The 19625-nt window shown below is 41.3% G+C and overlaps 1 protein-coding gene across 6 annotated transcripts in view; it reads left to right on the forward strand.

The window, feature by feature from the left end:
• The window catches only part of LOC141763184 (voltage-gated inwardly rectifying potassium channel KCNH7-like), a 70670-nt gene that overhangs the window by 25236 nt on the left and 25809 nt on the right, over window positions 1–19625 (forward strand). For 2 of the 6 annotated variants that reach the window (XM_074627644.1, XM_074627645.1), the window contains exons 3-7: window positions 4118–4273; window positions 10008–10487; window positions 11924–11944; window positions 13563–13586; window positions 15489–15703. In XM_074627644.1, coding sequence (XP_074483745.1) covers window positions 4118–4273; window positions 10008–10487; window positions 11924–11944; window positions 13563–13586; window positions 15489–15703 — 896 coding nt within the window. The remainder of the gene's footprint in view (window positions 1–4117; window positions 4274–10007; window positions 10488–11923; window positions 11945–13562; window positions 13587–15488; window positions 15704–19625) is intronic. The other 4 variants (XM_074627648.1, XM_074627649.1, XM_074627646.1 and 1 more) reach the window with 3 other exon arrangements.

Genomic DNA, 19625 nt, shown 5'->3' on the forward strand with positions numbered 1-19625 from the left:
GGTCACCCGTCGGGTACCTGACCCCATCCCTGTACATTTGAGACACACTTGCACTTTCCTGCTTTGTTCCAAAACAATGTGACATGAAAAAAGCAGCACATGCACAAACAAAACATTGATTATGATAAACAAAAACAGCTTATTGGTGGAATTCTGGTATATGTTCAATGCAACTTTCGGACCATATTTATCACATGTATCTACCATCCCCGTCTCTCTCTCGCACAGCCTCCTCTCATTCTTCTATTGCCTCAACAAGTCCAACCATTATGCTTTCTAGAACATAATACTTAGCTCCTATGAATTATAAATGCCTATGGTTTCCAAGCGGCTTATTTTTAGAGCAGGCCCCCGTGCACACGCACACAGATTGCTTTACAAAGCTGGGGTTACGTCCCCTCCTGAGGCACGCCGGGGTTACACCAACCACTCGGTAGTGAGTGTGTATAAATTTACTGTACGTGCGTGTATTGGACCTGTGTTTTTGTGTGTTTTTGTGAATGATGTGCAAGCTAGTGTTTGTGCAAATTTCTCTAGGAATTTGTTTTGTTGTTCATGTGCACGCGCAGCTATTAAATCCATCCACAGGGAGACATTCAATCATTATGAATTGATCCTCTTTAGCCGAAGCTTTTGTCTCTGATGCTGCAGTATCATGGTGCACACACTTTATTTGTTGTTTCGTCTTCTATTGAGTATTTACGCACTTGTAATGTGAAGTTTGTGGCCATTTTTAAAGGGAAATGTCGGCAGAATAAAGAAGAAATTGAAGTTTCTTTGTGCTGGAGACAAACTGCTATCCAACTTGGCACAGGGAGTTTGCATTTCTCTCTACAGTGCTCCCTTGTTTCCATGGATACCAATTTTAATTTTGATTAGCAAACAAAGTGAAGCGTCAGGATTTCAAATAAGAGTCGTTGCTGCTTGTTGTGGAGATAAAACAGTTTATACTTTCATATCAACAAATTGGCTGCAGATGAGAGGCTGACATAAAAGTTAAGGATTTTGTTTTATTACTTACAAGGACTGTTTTAGTGAAATACAAGTCTCTTACAAGTAATCTTCAAGTTCCCAGCTTTCAGGTGACATACACCCCTTCTATGTGACATCTACTGTTGACCTGCTATCTCCCCCTAAAGACACCCTGTACCCCCCTAAAAAAAGACAAAACAGGTCTATTGTGGGTCTCAGAGGGTTAAAACTGAGCCCGATACAACCTAAAAATGTACAAGTTGCGTTAAAGCGTTAAAGAAATTAGTGCCGTTAAAACGAATTCGCGTTAACGCGTTATTATCACGTTAACTTTGACAGCTCGAGTTACTGTACGAAGCTTGTGCATGTTCGTCCCCCCGCTCGTCTGGTGGGAGGGGCTTAGGACAGACAGAGGAGAGCGCTGTGTTTCCAAATTCTGGCTTCTTGTTTTTACTTTTCCAGAAAACTGCCAACCCTGTGGTACCACTTGAATTACAATATGCTGTAATTTTTGCCCAGTAACACCAAAAATAAATTGCCTCCCCCAGCTTTAAATCCACTAACCTGTACTGATAAGACCTTAAACCCTGTATGTGCCAGTATTTCCTTTAACTTCAGTATCAAGACTATTCCTGAAAGGAGAAACACCACCACTTGGAGTAGGGACTTCCTTTGCATGTCGTCACTGAAGGCAGAGGAGCCGTGATATCTCTTCCCCCCTTTCACTCCCTCTGACTGAAATGAATGGCTCCGTCCACTCACGCTGACACTGATGTACTATTAGGGGCAGGTTACTGCTTAGCCCAGCAGAATCAGGGCTCCCCAATACATAAATCAAACACCCTAGTCTAGCGAAGCAGTTTGCTGCACCATAAGATTTCGGCGCCTGACAATACAATACGAGAAAATGACCGAAGACTGCTATCCCGCAATTATTTCTCTCTGTGTGTGTGGCAGTGAGACATTCATATTCGCAAGTGCACACACATTTGCGAGTAGAGTCGGATTTGCAGTGTGCATCAGCAGCAGCAGCATCAGTGTGTCTGCGTCTTTGTGTTCCCCCAGAAAAGAAATGCTGTGGGCTGGGTGCCTGCTGGGTGCGCTATAAATAGCCTCCTGGTGACAGCAGGACTAAGAGCCTAATGTGAGGGAGAGCATCTTCCAGAGATGTCCATGTTCATTATTTAGAACTTCATATACATTTTCATTTTATACACCAGTAGCTTCTGTACATCCCATCTAGACACCACTGTTAAACATGTATTATTAAAGTCAGGCAAAACATCTTAATTTTCTGAATTTGAAGCTAAGAAAAGACAGTCGGTAAAAAGAGTGCACCATCTCTGTTTCCTCTCCGTCTGATAAATTAGGAACACTTAGTCATGAGGCATTAGCAGCGAGCAGGGTCGCATTAAATTTACCTCCCATTGCGGAGCCATGGGCAATTCTAATAATTGGGGTTTAAGAACTGAGAGCAATTTCCATGAGAACATTTATAACCAAAATTAGTGCGTTTTTTTTTAACACCTGGCTTTCCCATTGCCAGTAGATGAGTGTTTTTTTCTGGTTTGTCACATTCGGCGTCAATAACGTGCCAGAAAACAGAGTCAAAATTATGAAATGTTGCTGCTTTTTTATATCTGTTACTTATTCAGTCTCTCTTTCAAACTCTTAAATCAGAGTTTCTGATTATTGGAACAGTGGAAAGACTAACCAAGATGGTTTTGTTGAGTTTTATTTAGTGTTTATCGACTTGAATGGAATATGTTTTACGACGATTGTGAGGTAAAATGACTGTTTTTGTCAATGGAGTCTGGTGGCTTTGAGGAGCGCATATAATGGTTGTTTCTTTTCACATCAAACTCTGTGAATTAAGGCTTTATTTCAACCAAACTAGAGTTGGTGATTGTTGGAACAGTGGTTTACAGTTTACAATGATCAGCAAGGTACAATGACTGTTTCTGTCAATGCAGGAGCACATAAAACGGCTGTTTCTTTTCACATCTAACTCTGTAAATTAAGTAAAGCTGCCTCCTCTTTGTCGATTAGTCGACTAATCAGTCGTTTTTGGTCTTAGTCGACTAAGATTTCTTTGTTGATTATTCATTTTTTTATGCTTTTTCCATGCTTTCCAAGAAACTTATGAGCACATCTCGTGTAAACACAAGATTTAAAGTTGTGCTTTTGTGTGATTCTTCGTGGAGAAACTCCGCTTTACAGATCTGTCGGTTAAATCAACTAATCGATTAGTTGACAAAATCGTGTAAGTGTAACAATTTCTTTAGTCGAGGACAGCCCTCGAATTAAGAGTTGATTGTTGGAACAGTGGAAAGACTTAAAAGATGTTTTTTTGAAGTGTGTTTTACAATGATCAGAGAGGTAAAATTACTGTTTCTGTCAATGTAGTCTGGTGGCTTCGAGAAGCCAACAGAAGACAACAGCTGTTTCTTTTCGCATCTAACTCTGTGAAAAAAGGATTTATTTTGACCAGACCAGTGTTGGTGATTGTTGGAACTGTGGAAAGACTAACCAAGATGGTTTGGATGAGTTTTATTTTGTTAAAAGTGTCTTCTGATGATCAGCGAGTTAAAATTACTGTTTTCTGACTGGAGTCTGGTGGCTTTGAGGAAAAGCATATATTTTTGGGAAATGCATGCTAAGCATACATTGTGTGTTTTATTTGTGTTACATTGTGATGACCTTGTATGTCATCAGGGGGATACAGTATGGATGTAATTGGATAAGGCATTAATGTTAACGTGAGGAGAATGGATGTTTCCTCCGTATTTGACTGATGCAGTACCCGGCAGCGTGTCTGGATACATGAAATCATTCAGCTCCAGAGGCTTTGCTCTCAGTGGACCTCTTGACCTTTTCACCCTCATCTCTCTGCCAGGGCTTTCTGCACACACAGCTTTATCTGGAATAAGATGTTTGAATGTCAGTGTGTTAATGGAAAGCTGAAGCTGTACCGTATCTGAAAAGCTCTTCTGTGAGTCTTTTATCATTTTGTTTTCCACAGAAAATAATTCTTCCTTTTAGATTGATGGGGCTCATCATTTCAGGATTGTACAAGTGATGGTCCATCAAACACGGAACATAAAAGTTTATTACCCTTTTCTAACCTTCATTTCCTGTTGGTTAGGTTCAAACTTCTTGTGCGCCACCCATATCATCCCTGTGAAGAACGAGGAGGGCGTGGTCATGATGTTCATCCTCAACTTCGATTACATCCTGGATGAAGGCAGCAGCGACTCGCTGGAGAGACTCAACCACACCTCGCCACCCAAAGCTGAGCAACGTGAGTAAAGACCAAAGACGGCCGGGGAGATAACATGACATTTGGTGGAAGCTTTTATTCCCTTGTTGGTACCATGTTGTAAATATAGAGTTCTCACATGTGAAGAAAGAAGGCGTCACATGATAAGACTGGAAGAGCAAGGAGGAAGAACAAGAATGTAACATTCACTCGTGACCTTTTAGTTGTAACCTTTTCCAACATCCACATCAATTTGTGCCTTTTTTTTTTTTTTTTTACGTGACCCAAACATTAAAGGAACAGTGTGTAGCATTTAGAGGGCAAACATGGAATATAATATTATTATGTTTACTTTAGTGTATAATCACCTAATTATATGAATCGTTGTGTTTTCATTACTTTAGGATGAGCCGTTGTCATTGACAGGAAACGTTATCGTATTGCGGTAAAAAAATTTAACAAATTAATCCAGACAATGACTGATATATTTGACTTCAGGACATCTCTGACTACATACATGCTGAAAATCAATCATTTTCACTGTATCAGTTTAGATATTTTTCAAAGTAAAAGCCCCTAGACGTGTATCATTCAACTTTTTCCCATGGTCTCATGTTAAAAAAGTATACAAAATTCGCAATAAATCCTAATATTGAATCGCGATACTTAAAAATCGCAATACATACAGAATCAGCACCCAAGTATGATGATAGTATTGAATCGGGAGATAGGCGTATCGTCCCGGCCCTACTAGATAGGGCCATTCACGTTTTCGCTTGGCACACGGGAAAAGTTTCCGTTGGTTGCAATCTGCAACCACACCGCTAGACGGCGCCAAATCCTACACACACTGCGCCTTTAATGTTAACTACTGGATACATTTGTTTAGCATCTTGCCTCTGCAGCATAATGCTAAAATCCGGAGCAGTGCACTCTGCAGGAAATCCCCTTACTAGACAGCTCCTTTGGCATGTTGACACCAACGTTTAGCCGACACTGATGTGTTAGCCTGCCATCATCTCAAAGGTCTGGCCCAATTATAGCTCCTAGCCTGCCAGGATGGCCTGATGAACCACTGGAGCAGCGCTGGAGAGCTCTCCTCCCAGAGCTGTCGCTGTAAGAGTGCATAATGCCATTCCCCCGCGGTGCTCTCCAACATGTTCTTGATGCCTTCCTCTCTCTTGCTCCAACTCTCTGTCGGTGACATATAAAGCGGCAGCACGGCGGACCAGGGGTCACCTCTAGATGACTGTAATTGGATGAGGCCCCCCTAACAGGCTGCGTTGCCTCATGGGGGGGTGTTGTGGAAAGACTGGGGATGCGTGTGTTGTGTATATATAAGCTGTGTACACTCCTTCCGCGGCGAAGCCATGCGTATAAGCTTTTCAATTTGTGAGTGAGTGTGTGCAGGCGTGTCACTGATAAGGCCTCCCTCTTTCACTCTTCTGTGGGAGCTAATTGCTCCGCCTGAGCACAAGGGCAATCCCTGATGGAGCCGGCCTCTATGAATTAAAGTCTATTCATGTGAATATCTAAGTGGGCGTCCCTGCAACTCTAGTGCTGAGGTCTAGATATGTTTACAAGGTGGAGTCTCAGCTCCGGACACTTTTTTACTGCCTACACGTAACCTCTGCCGCCGCAGGGAGTCGGTATTTCTCGGCCTCATTTCATCAGTTAGCTCTAGAGACCTTGTATTTTTTTTTTAAACTAGCAGATGGACAGAGGTCACCAGATATGAATAACTGCATAATTTAAGAGAAACATCACAGATGAACAGACTGCTACAGATGTAAACTCAATGAAACCCGTGGTGTTACTATTCCAAGTATGTGCAAGAGCAGCTGCCTTTTTAGATGGTGCGAGGTGATGATCCATGTGGTGCATTATCCAGACTCCCTCCAGGGACTGAGCAGCCATGCATTTCGGCGCTGCTTATCGATTTTTGCCATTGCCGCTCAGGGACGATCCATCCGTTCTGCCACCATCTTGGATTCCCCCTCTTCCACGGATCCATTAATTACACACACATACTCAAAAGATAAATGGCATTTAAAGGGCGGGTCTGTCATTTTTTTTTCTTATCATTTATCATTCTGTGGCTTCCCAGTGGTGTTCTTTATGGAGTCAAATCCAAACAGTCCATCCATCCATTATCTGTAACTGCTTATACTGTTCAGGGTCGCGAGGGAGCCGAGTCCCAGCTGACATTGGATGAAGGCGGGGTACACCCTGGACAGGTCGCCAAACTATCACATAGAGACAGACAACCATTCACGTACTGGCAATTTAGAGTCAACAATTAACCTAACCTGCATGTCTTTGAACTGTGAGAGGAAACAGGAGCACCCGGAGCAAACCCACGCTCTTCCGAACACTCTAAATTTGGTCAAAGTACGTATGTTTTAGAGTCAAAATGCTTTTTTTCCCAAGCCGTACTAAATACATTTTCCCACGTGACTTGACGTAGGTTTCTGGATGATGTCGCTGCTACATATACAGTATATATACATCTTTATAGTCAGTGTATTAACGTTACATACAGTAACTTGGATGGTGGTCGGCATGCTCCCAGTTTGGAGAGGAGTACCGGCAGGAAGTTAAGGAAATGTACTGCTGTGGACGGCACGTTAGTTCGGATCCGAAAGTCACACAATAACACAAACAAAGCAGACCAGCAGCTCCAATGTTCTGAGAGGTAAAATGACTGTTTTTGTGAATGGAGTCTGGTGGCTTTGAAGACAGCGATATCAAGTATTTAATACTCTTATCAACATGGGAGTGTGCAAATCTTGTTAATTGATTTCCAATAATAAATATATACATACATTTGCATAAAGCAGCTAAAAAATGTGCTGATTAACTATGGACAATCATGCGATTAATCGCGGCTTAAATATTTTAATTGATTGACAGCCCTAGTAACATGCCATAAAATACTAACTCAGGCTCATTGCAATCAGACTTCTTCTCTCTCTATAAATGAATGTGGGGCAACGTGAGGACAGAGCAGAATTACCCATGTTATTCTCTAGAGCTGGTGAGTAATAGGAGGACTGGGAGCCCAGGTAAAAGACCACTGCATGCAAATCACTTAGTAAGCGCATTAACTGCACTACTGTTTTTTTATTCATTTAAAATCACAAGAACAGGAGACGGACACAAAGCCGTCTCTGTCCCGCTTTTACCAAAGCGTGAAGCTTTATTGTTCCCTTTCTACTTCTCCCTGACATCTGAATCACACTCGCATTACAGAAAGACATCTCACTCCCCGACATGTGGATCCGAGGGCCCAATTAATATTCAATGCAAATATTACTATCCGGTATCATAGCAACAGGGGCCACTGTACGTCCGTTGGTTGTGTAAAGCAGCTGGTGAGTTTTTGCAGGGAAAGACTTGAGTGTTGGAGAGGGAGAGTAGCAGCACTCAGAGATTTCAGCCCTTTTGATATCACTATTAAATATAGCCGCATACACGCCATGACTGAATTATGAGCTAATTAAAAGATTTGTGGCGTATATGTTTATCCTATTATAGGCGCAGTAATTAGAAACAGCTCTGAGCACGTGAATGCTCCTGAGCTACCATTCATTACTTTGTTACGATGTCATTATAACCGTGTTTAAATCAAACCGTCGGAAATGTGAAATGCTAGAGTTAGAGCACGATTAATTGGAGAAAAAAAATGTCATTGTTGTATTGCAGCGGTGCGACTGCAAGACAATTTTCCTTTGGTGGGAGAAGTGTTCGAGACAGCCCCACTAAAACAAGGTTTTGCTGTGTTGTGCAGACTCTTTGGAATATAAATTGGGTTTGCTGGGTTGGGATCAGCTTCAGACTGATGGTATTTTTGATCAGTGGTCTTATCTGCCTCACTGCACCGAGCTCAGATGAAACACAACTTTGTTTTCATTAGCCGAACCGAGAATTCAACTTTCATCTTCATTAAGATGAATGACTTGTTTGGTCCTACTGCGCTGTAGATTTGAGCACAGATCAAGCTCTGAATCACCAATTAAATGGAAATTATCATTTCCTGCATCATCAACATCTGGCTAGAGATTTAAAGGAGACATATCACTCTCATTTTCAGATTCATACTTGTATTTTGAGTTTCTACTAGAACATGTTTACATGCTTTAATGTTAAAAAAACGCATTATTTTTTCTCATACTGTCTTGTCTGAATATACCTGTACTCACCATCTGTCTGAAACACTCCATTTTAGCGCCTGTCTCTTTAAGACCCCCTCCCAAAAAAGCCCAGTCTGCTCTGATTGGCTAGCGAGAAAAATATGAAATAAAAATGTCTTATTTAGCGTTCGGTTGTACTTAGCTCCATTTTCTCATGTGACTACTGGTTCCAAAAAAACAAGATGATGACGACCAAAAACCAAAATGCTGATGGTCAAAAACCAAAATGCTGATGGTCAGAAACCAAGATGGCGACAGCCAAATTGCAAAACTCAAGGCTTTGAAACTGTACTCCAGAAACCAATGGGTGACATAACCGTGACTACGTACACTTCTTATATATAGTTTTTAACGGTATTTCTCAAGCTGTGGGCGGTATATTCTAATGAGTCTGCATGTGACATAGGAAGGGGAGCCAAATCTGATTGGCTTGTTGAATCACATGTTTTCTGATCCAGGCAGCCCACAAAAAAACTGACTGGGTTGTCTTATTTCACAGTTTGTGGGTTGGTAGATAACCTAATGTATGTGTACAAGCATTAAAAAGTGAGTTTTTCATGATATGTCCCCTTTAATTCAAACAAGACAGAGCATTGTGTCTGTAAATTACTTTCTTTCTCTCCCCTCCCTCTCTGTCTCACCCGAATAGAAGGAGCAATGAGGAAGATATAGATGCATGCTGCTTTATGTTCTATTCTACCACCTATTGTGTCTCTGGATGAGTAAAATGGTTGTTTTCATAAATGCAGGTGTGCGCATCCTGTTCTTCTTTTAATGCTTTTATGAAGGGTTTTCACTGTGCGCCATGGCACCGAGACAGCGCTCTGATATGTATGGCATATGTTCAGGCGACTAAATGATTCACAACACGCAGGCCACTGATTGCGGTCCATATGTGGAATCCTGCGAGTGTGACTGTCTCTCATGATATGTTTGCATTTATTGTTAGATGCAACTAAAAGGGCCTACTTGTGAATGATGTGTTCGTGGGTGTGTGTAGCATATCCTCAATTTACACTAAACTTCTTGTGTTTCTTCACTTTCCCCTCAGAACTACCTGCTGTCATGGCAGCAAGCACCCAAAATATCACTCTTTCATCTCCCCAGGAGCTATCAATCACTCATTAAAATCCTTGCGCATAATCCTCGTCAACGCACTACCGGCATTATAATATTTCACCAAATGTCCTCCTCCATGAATAATTGAAGGATATCGAAGATTGAACTGGTGCCTGAGGCAGAACGGGCATTTCTTTTGATCTGCCAGGGTCTTTTTAAGATAGCTGCATTGGCAGGTTTCTCAGCGCTATTGGCAAACAAGTACGAAGATATCAGCGGGGATATTGAAGACTGCGAGCGAGATGTGCTGCAAACACGGCGTGAAAACACAACACAAGGTCGTTGGGGGTCATGTCGATCCCACTGGCTCATTAAAAAACACCATACACTGTTTTTATGCTGTCAAATCACATCACCATAACTAAGTGACTTAGATTTATGCCCTTAGGCGCTCACTCAGTGTTATTGGTCACCATAAATTGTGCGTATGGAGTATTAAGACTTGTTGCTCTCTTCTCTGTCAGGGAAAGGGAGATTCTTTCGTTTCCGTTTCCCGGCCTTACCTCACCTGGGCATCAGCAAGCAGTCCCTGCCCCAGGAAGACCCCGACGCCGTCATGGTGGACTCCCCCCGCCACAGCGACGGGTCGGTGGCGACGCGAGACTACCAGCTCCCCACCACCCGCGAGAGCTGCAGCCCCTCCTACGCCAACGACACCCGCGCCCTCATCGGCCCCAGCCACTGCTCGACCCCCGTGTCCGGGCCTTTGGACCACTCGTCGCCCAAGGGCCCCTGGGACCGGACGTACCCGGACCAGACCGTCACCCAGACCCAACACCCGAGCAAAGAGGACACGCTCACCGCAGCTCCGTCAATCCCGGGCCTCACTCCAACCGCCTCCAGAGAGAGCATGTGCAGTATTCGCAGAGCCTCCTCCGTACACGACATGGAAGGATTTGGGTGCAACTCCAAGATGGCGTTCAGGGACAGACACGCCAGTGAAGGTAGGAATCTCATGCTCTACTATGCCTCTGATGTACACTGGAAAGCGTCTTTTGTGACATCACAACTAGTTTGAAAGCCAATTCATCCTACGCCCACCTTTGGTTACGGTTGCTAATGTAGGATTGGACAGTGCCCATTCTAGGGATGGGTCAATTGTTGAAAGCATCCAGTGCACATACACTGAAAATGGACTTTTCGGGTAGTTAAAGGAATACTTCACCCCCCAAAATCATAATTTGTGTATCAGTTACTCACCACATGTTACCTTGAATTCTTGAAGAAAACTTTGTTTTTCTTGCATGCCTCCGCGGAGAATGGCGAACCAAAAAACGGAGTAAAGCCTTGATGAATTGAAGTAAATGGGAAAACATCCGTTTATAAACTCTTACGCAACTGGTGCAGTATAATCCAAGTCTCATTTATCCAGTCGTATGCTCACTACTTCCCAAACACCTTACTATTTAAAACACTTCCGCATAAACAGTCTCATACTCGTGCGTTACTCGTCCAAACGAGTACGAAGTGTTTTAAATAGTAAGGTTTTAGCAAAGATGCATGTGTTTGCGAAGTAGTGAGCATACGACTGGATAAATGACACTTGGATTTTACTGCACCAGTTGTGTGACAGTTTGTAAACAAATGTTTTGATATACTTTTGCTGTTGTTAAATGCTGCCCCCATTTACTTCAATTCATCAAGAATTTCTCCGTTTTTTGATTTTACCTTCACTGCGAAGGCATGCAAGAAAAACAAAGTTTTCCTGAAGAATTCAAGGTAACACGGGGTGAGTAAATGATATACAAATGATCATTGACACAGTGAAGTATTCCTTTAAACTTTTAAAATGAGAGAGACAGAGGCGATCTTTAAAAAAAACGAAGTTTTAAAAAGTACATTTTGACCCTTGACAGTGCGTGGTTGGTGACCACGGCTCTAACAAAAACACTCTTTGCCCAGTGATGTCAGCTAATAACAATGTTGTATTTGACATTAAGGGACTTATGAGGGAATTCATCACTTATGACAAACATTGACTATAATTTAGCTATATTAATTACCACTGTGGCCCCAAAATAGGAGATTGAAGATGTGGCGTCTCTTAATCAGTATTATAGTGTGTCACCATCTACACTGTGTGCTATTGATCTTCCCTTGATTCTCATTAGCCTTTTGGCCCTCATTTGGATGAGGGTAAGAATGCCCCAGACTGGCCATTTCCTCCAGGCCGATCCGTCTACCCCCATCCCCTTATCCACAATCCTCATTCAAATAGCTCCCAGTGGCTGACACAGTAATATGTCTACTTCACAGTAATGAATTGTTCATGGGGACAGTAGCGGGGGTTTGATGCCAGCCCCCATTTGTCATCATAGAAGCACCAGAAAATTCCTCTCTCACCTCCCCTTCTTCTCTCTCCTCCAACGGCGTGTTGCAGACAATGGTCGCAATATTAAAGGTAACAAACAGCAGCCCACTGCATCTCGAGCTGTTATTGGATACTGCACAAAACCCTGCTTGTTGCATGAGTTTCCCCACATGACATGAGGTTCATTTTGAATGCAAATGCCTCGGTGGACTGTGTTTCTACGCCTCGAAACACTGGCACGGCACTAAATGACTCAGTCTCAGTGCACATGACCCGCCGATCCCAAGCCAGTCGCCCAGGGGAAAGCTCGGTTCAAAAAAACACACACTGACCTCTGCACGCGCTTGCATGAAGCAACACATTACATCTCTCTCTCACGCTTTTGTTCATTGAAGAAAATCAATGAAGCTTTACAAGACGATACCTCCTCCCACTGTCTTTGACCTCTGGTGCCTTGTTGCCATGATGTCTTAGTGAATGAAGAGAAACCTGACTGTGTTTCCATTTGAATCCTATATGCTCACCCTTGTCCTTTTCACGTAATAATTTAGATAGCAATTGACCTGTAGCAGTGCTGATGCTGCATGCATTTCACAACATTAGGTAACACTTAAAATAACCATCATTTAAAAATGGTGAATTGATAGTTAATCAAACTTAGTTAATAGTTATTTTACTGTTGACAAACAGCAAAATTATAATTAATTATGTTTACTGATTAATAGTAATGCTTTAATTTATGTCATTACATATATTATTATAAGTATCTGTTAATGATTACAAAATTTGTCAACCTTAAATAAATAGTTTGTAAAACAACTATAAATATTACATATAGATATTTGTAACATTTTGTTAATGGTTAACAAACCATTACAAATGTCTATGTAATGTTTACAGATATTTCTAACACTTTGTTAATTGTTAACAAACCAATTATTAACCAATAACAAAGTGTTACAAATTTCAATCGATGTAATGTTTATAGATATTTCTAAGACTTTGTTAATGTTTAATAATTGGTATGTTAACCATTAAAATAGTGTTACAAATATCTGGTCCATCTATCTATGTAATGTTTATAGATGTTTTAACAAACGGTTTCTTAAAGTTGTACAACTCATTTGGTAATCACCAACAAATACTTAAAGTAGTATATGAAATGGTGCAAATGTGTGCAACAATAAACTGATAATACATACTTTACTAATGTATTCAGACTGTAATTGTTATCGTCTCCTATTAGCTATGATACAATATAGAAAAAGTAATTATTTCATATTACAAAAACTAATGATAAATTAACAGAAATTATTGCATTACTAATAATTAGCAAACATTATTAATTATCATTTCTTTGTTTGTTGACAGTAAAATAACTATTAACATTGTTTAATTAATTATCAATTTACCATTTATAAATTATGGTTATTGATGATGGCGTTACCTTGCTGACAGACTATGACTTGATGCACTAATGTTTAGTTGTGTTTAGTATCAAATTCCCCAAATTAAAGCATAACTGCCCAATGTTGATGTTTTTTAATATCACTTTTTCTATAAAGGTTTACTCACAGAGCTGCCAACGTTCCCTGATAAATGCTATAATCTGATATTGTTTGTACCCATGGCTACTGCGATCCAACGACCCCTCCATATCCCCACTCTCCCCTTTACCACCTATTTCTTCTCTCTCCTGGTTTGCTAGTATCTCGCTCCTGGATGGCTGGGGGTATGGCTTCAGCTTTTCCTTTCGAAGTTATTTTTCATGACTGCGATGATGTATCCTTACTGTGGCATGTATTGAAGCTGTGCATGCAATCTCTCATCCTCCGCTGTCTGTTTCTCTGTCCTTGACTCTCAATCACTGTACTGTACTATGTGTGAAAAGGGAGGGAACATAGTGCAACCTTCCTCTGCTGGCTCACTGGGCTAAATCAGCAATGCTCTCTTTTTCACTTTTTATCACTCTCATTGGGTCACGTGTCGGTGTGTGTAGTGCTGTCACATATTGTTGAATGCTTTCACAAGAAGGCAGGGAGTTGATTTCTGAAAGTCAGTTTTTATTTTGCTGTGAACTTGTAGAAAACATTGTTTGGTAGACGAGGGAACACTTTGTTAATTCTAGGGTTGGGTACCGTTCACATTTCAATTCTGTATAACAAAAATGGAATACTGTAGCCTACACAGTACTGTACTGTACTTTGTTATTGCCATCTGTAGTGGTTATTTGCATAAAAACACAAAGATATATTCATATTTGTGTCATATATCTCTGTACAGTGAATATCTTTGTGTCATCTATCTCTGTACAGTGAATATCTTTGTGACAAAAGATAAACCACACAGATATTTAGTGTACAGAGATAGATAAAACAAAGATATTCACTGTACAAAAGATAACAGCACAGATATTCACTGTACAGAGATAGATAAAACAAAGATATTCACTGTACAAAGATAGATGACAAAGATATTCACTGTACAGAGATAGATGACACAAAGATTTTCACTGTACAGAGATAGATAAAACTAAGATATTCACTGTACAGAGATAGATGACAAAGATATTCACTGTACAGAGATAGATGACACAAATATATTCACTGTACAGAGATAGATGAAACAAAGATATTCACTGTACAGAGATAGATGAAACAAAGATATTCACTGTACAGAGATAGATGACACAAATATATTCTCTGTACAAAGATAGATAAAACTACGATATTCACTGTACAGAGATAGATGAAACAAAGATATTCACTGTACAGAGATAGATGAAACAAAGATATTCACCGTACAGAGATAGATGAAACAAAGATAATCACTGTACAGAGATAGATGACACAAAGATATTCACTGTACACAGATAGAAATAGAGAATGTAGTGACTTGCACTAAATTAGTGGAGTACCAGCTTTAAATTGTGTAAAGACAGTAGTCATAGCAGAAATTCCACGTAAGCTATAACATAAAAAATGCTAATAAGTTAAGTTCGCCAAAACTTAGGCAAACTTTATTTAGAAAGAAAGGGCTGTGTCTGTGTGGACACCATACGTGTGCGAGCCACTGCAGTTCAGCGAGGTAGCCGTCACGCACATCTCACCCAGATACGCTCTCAGGTCCTGAATTTTTGTACATATTGATTTAACGTGAATCGGTACTCAATGTACCGACGCTATTCAGTTGTACCTTTAAACGTACAGAGTTCGGTACCCAACTCTAGTTTATTCAACAGACCTCATCAGACAGATAGATGTTTGACTAACTGTGTGAAGTTGCATTCTTTGATTGTGCATTGAATCATTCCTTTCTTTCACCAACAGTGTTCTTCATTATCTTTTAATGAGAAACCTTGAAAGGCCTGTTCACCCTAGACCAGGTCAATCAGAGGCTGTAGAGTTTAGATTTCAGTATCTGTTGTATTCTCCGTGTTGTGTTGTGGTTGAACTCACTCCAAGAGTAAGGGCCACCCCCATGCTCACTACCCATATCACAACAATCACTAGAGAACTAGACTGTTCTCTGATGACCACGATTCAGAACGCCAAGATCAATAATAGCCCAACTGTAGTACAAGATGTGGCAGCTTTTAATGACGACGTTCTCCCTCTGTCGCTCTCTCTTTCAGGGCCCCTCAGCCAGATCAGATCCAGCCTGCTGGGCTCCACCTCCGACTCCAACCTCAACAGGTATAGCACCATCAACAAGATTCCCCTCATCACGCTCAACTTCTCTGAGGCCAACAATGAGAAGAAGTGCCCCTCCCCTCCGTCCTCTGAGAAAACTATCATCGCCCCAAAGGTCAAAGACCGCACGCACAATGTCACCGACAAGGTCACGCAGGTAAGACTTGTGAAAAAAAATTTGAGACTGAGAATGTTTTCCAAATAATGTGGGCCTTGAATCTTTGCATTCATGGAGAAAGTTCTGCTAGCAAGAGCTAGTACCCAACCCGGGAATAAAGTAAACAAAATATCTAAGATAGAAATCTTAACCCCCCCGCCCTCCCTGATGCAGGCACTTGGTCCATTCTGATTGGCCACTTTCTGTATTTAAAGAAGACCTATTATGTTTTTGTGCTTTTCCCCTTTCCTTTAGTGTGTTATATATTTTTTTATGCATGTAAAACAAAGCCCCAAGTTCACACCAAAGGGAGAAGCTCTGCTCCTGAACTGCCTGAAACGCCTTGCTTGAAGCTCCGCCTTTTCTTCCGTAACGTGGTGATGTCATCAAGTAACACGCGGTAACATCATCAAGTAACACATTACCTGCCTAGCGGCTAGTTTGGCACACCCTCAAACAAAGCTAGTTAGAGCGGAGCTGGAGCAGGGTCCAAAAAGTTTGGTTCGGTTGACCAATCACAACAGAGTGGGCCAGCTGACCAATCAGAGCAGACTTTTCGGGAGGGCGGGGCAGGAGCTCAAACAGAGCGTTTCAGACAGAGGGTAAAAAGAGGTGCGGCAGCACAGCCGGTATCAGAAAACTAAAGCGTTTTTTGAACATTAAATCATGTAAACATGTTCTAGTAGGAACCCAAAATACAAGTATGAACCTGAAAATAAGCATAATAGGTCCTCTTTAAGAGTTCTGCATAAGGGGCGGCACAATTTGCGCATCACTCTGCTCAGCACTGCTAACTCAAAGAAATTAAAATGACTCCTCTAAAGACAAACTAAAGTGTAACTATACAGAAGTTAACTAAACTAAGTACTGCCAACAAGACTAAATAAACTATGAATATGATGTATGAAACAAAAGCTACGTCTCATTGTTTATCTGTTTGCTGATGTACGTGCAATGTGCTTCAGCCAAGCAGTCTTGATCAAATTATGGTCTATTTATGTTAAAACCCCCATAAAACACTACAAATTTAGTTTTCCCCTTTCTAAATTTAATGTGTGGTATTTCAGTACATTTCATCCCTCCATCTGTCGCACGACTCCGAGGTTATTATTATCAATGTTGTATAAAATCCATTATCCAACCATCTGTTTGCAAATATTTGTTCGGAAAACAATTAAGAACAGTAGTTGGCATGAATAGTTTGCATTTATTAATAATTCAGACCACCAATCCTTTGTTGACTGTCTGAGTGGAGAGACATTGGAATTCAATATAATGCTCATCATGATATCATTTACTATCATCGCAAATCATACTTGCACAGATTGAGAAGCCGATGAAGTCACCAGATTGCAACCCCCACCCTCCCTCGTGCACCTGCACCGTGTGCCTGAGGGTGATTAATTGAAACTCAAGGGGAATGATACGTAAAACGGCAGAGGTGTCTATCACTAGCTGCAGATAATCAGGGATACTCTTACCGCTGCCAGACTGTCCAGACCTCAGGCCATATTTCTAGAGTTACGAACCGGGTTAGAGGTCATTCTCACCTTCCTTGCCAGACGAGGACTGTAAGTAAAGTATTCCCACGGGTAGGCAGAGGCCCCAAACCACTGATTAGGTCTCAGTTTTGCATTTTGGCCATTAATGATGTAATGGATAGAGGGCGCGGAAATTGACCCCTGTTCGCACTCAAAGGCGACTTCGGCTTCGACTGGAGCCAGAGGCAGAGCAGTGCACCACACTGACCTCTCCATCCAGCATTAAAGTCAAAGTTATTAAGCAGCAGAGAGGGCAGGCTTGTTAATGTGCTTTTAATGGCATTCTGTGACATGTTGCACACTAGAGGACCTGAATACCAGCTGCTGTGTAACTTTGTCGTAACGTAGTGTGGATATTAGCACATTACTAGCACTGGTGGTGCCAGTTAGGGGTGGGGATCACCAGAGGCCCCATGATACGATACTATCACGATACTTGAGTCAGGATACGATCTTATTGTGATTTTAAACATTTTGTGATATGCTGAGTATTGCGATAAGATATATTGCGATTTATTACATTTTGCAAATGATGCAGTTTTTTCAACATCTGTTTTATCTAATAGGATACAGTTTTTGAGGTCAGAGGTCAAGAGACCCCTTTGAAAATGGCCATGTACATTTTTCTTAACTTTAGAGTGTTATTTAGCGTTCTTTCTGACAAGTCAACATTAGTTGGGACCATTTGATTTGTTTTTCTGTAGGGCTATCAATCGATTAAAATATTTAAATCGGGATTAATATCATGATTGTCCATAGTTAATCGCGATTAATCGCAAATAAATCGCACTTTTTTATCGGTTCAAAATGTACCTTAAAGGGAGATTTGTTAAGTACTTAATACTCTTATCAACATGGGAGTGGGCAAAGCTTGCTTCATGAAAATGTATGTATATATTTATTATTCGAAATCAATTAACAACACAAAACAATGACAAATGAACACAACGGTTTTAAGTGAAATTATAGAGAAAATGGAGATATATAGAAGCCTAGCGTGTATCACGATATAATCGATATAGAAAAATATCTAGGATAATCATTTTATATCCTTTTGACGATAAATATCGTCATATAGTCCAGCCCTACTGGTAGTTACACCAGTATCTGTCTTTGGCCCCCCACCACTCTTGCTCCGTCAATGACTGAGTCACTTCTATGTTTTGCATAAACTGCATGCTGTTGAGCATTAAAATGATCATAGTAACAGATAAATATCGACGGGAGGATTGCGGCGTATCCCCATCTTCCACAGTTTAGATGTGTAAACCGTTCTCTAGACGCCTGACTGTGAGGAGCACAAAGCAACAGCAGATGTCTTGAAACCAACTCCGGACTCCTCCGGAGTTCATTTGAAGCCACTATCAAGGCGTCTGAACAGACCCGCTCTCTCCTGGCCTTGGCTGCCTCACAGCTCCCACAGGCAGATGGAGGCTTCATCCAGGAAGCTGCTGGTCACCTAAGAAAGACCCGCAGCTCCCATGCTGTTCCGTACACTTTGATCGCCTCGGTGCATGCAGCTCACGCACACACGAGTCTTAGACGCCCGCGGCTTTCCATTAACGTCTCATTTTAAACTATCTGAAGCTGGATATGGAATCAAACCAGTGCATCGTCTTTAATGATGGAGGCCACATGATTAACCGCAGAAACATGAAACAACACTCCACTCTTATAAATAATAGCCCAGCCCTGATAGTGCACAAAGCTAATGCTCATTTGCATACCGTTTGAAGCCAAGCCAAACACACAATGAGCCCTCCATTATCCCACAAGAGAGAGTTCATTTGCGCCAAGTGCACATAGCTACAGTAGGAAGGTTAAATAATTAAGATGTGATCTTTTATTTAGAAACAGATTGGCTGCAACACGTTAATCCAGAACTGTCATTCCGCCAACCAACCGGCTCCTCCCAGGCTTCCCAGCAGGCCGAGGGGTAATGTATCCATGGTGGTGTAGTGCAGAGTTACCATCTTGATAGTGTCATCACTGTTTATCATAAACTGCATGATTAGAAATAAGGGTTCCAAAAGCGTTCTAACTGAGAGGCTGAGGTTCTACCCAGAACTTTTTGGAGAGGAGGTTCTTCAAGGGTTCTTTGTAAGACCAAGGGTCCCATTAAGAACCCTTTTCATCCACAGAACCCTTTTTGGAAGAAAGAGTTCTTCAATGGTTCTTTGTAAGACTAAGGGTTCCCATCGTTACGGCCCCGAGAAAAGCTTGTTGACGAGGTCGAACATAATCACACGAATCAAGGGTTTTCAAAAATATACAAGTTTTTATTTAAGTGCAACACAGAAATAATTGACCAATAATTAACCAAAGAGCAAAGTTAAGTAAAAAAACAAACTAACCCATAAGGTTTTACCCATAACTAACTG

Source organism: Sebastes fasciatus, chromosome 24 (assembly GCF_043250625.1).
Source record: "Sebastes fasciatus isolate fSebFas1 chromosome 24, fSebFas1.pri, whole genome shotgun sequence".
NCBI lineage: Eukaryota > Metazoa > Chordata > Actinopteri > Perciformes > Sebastidae > Sebastes > Sebastes fasciatus.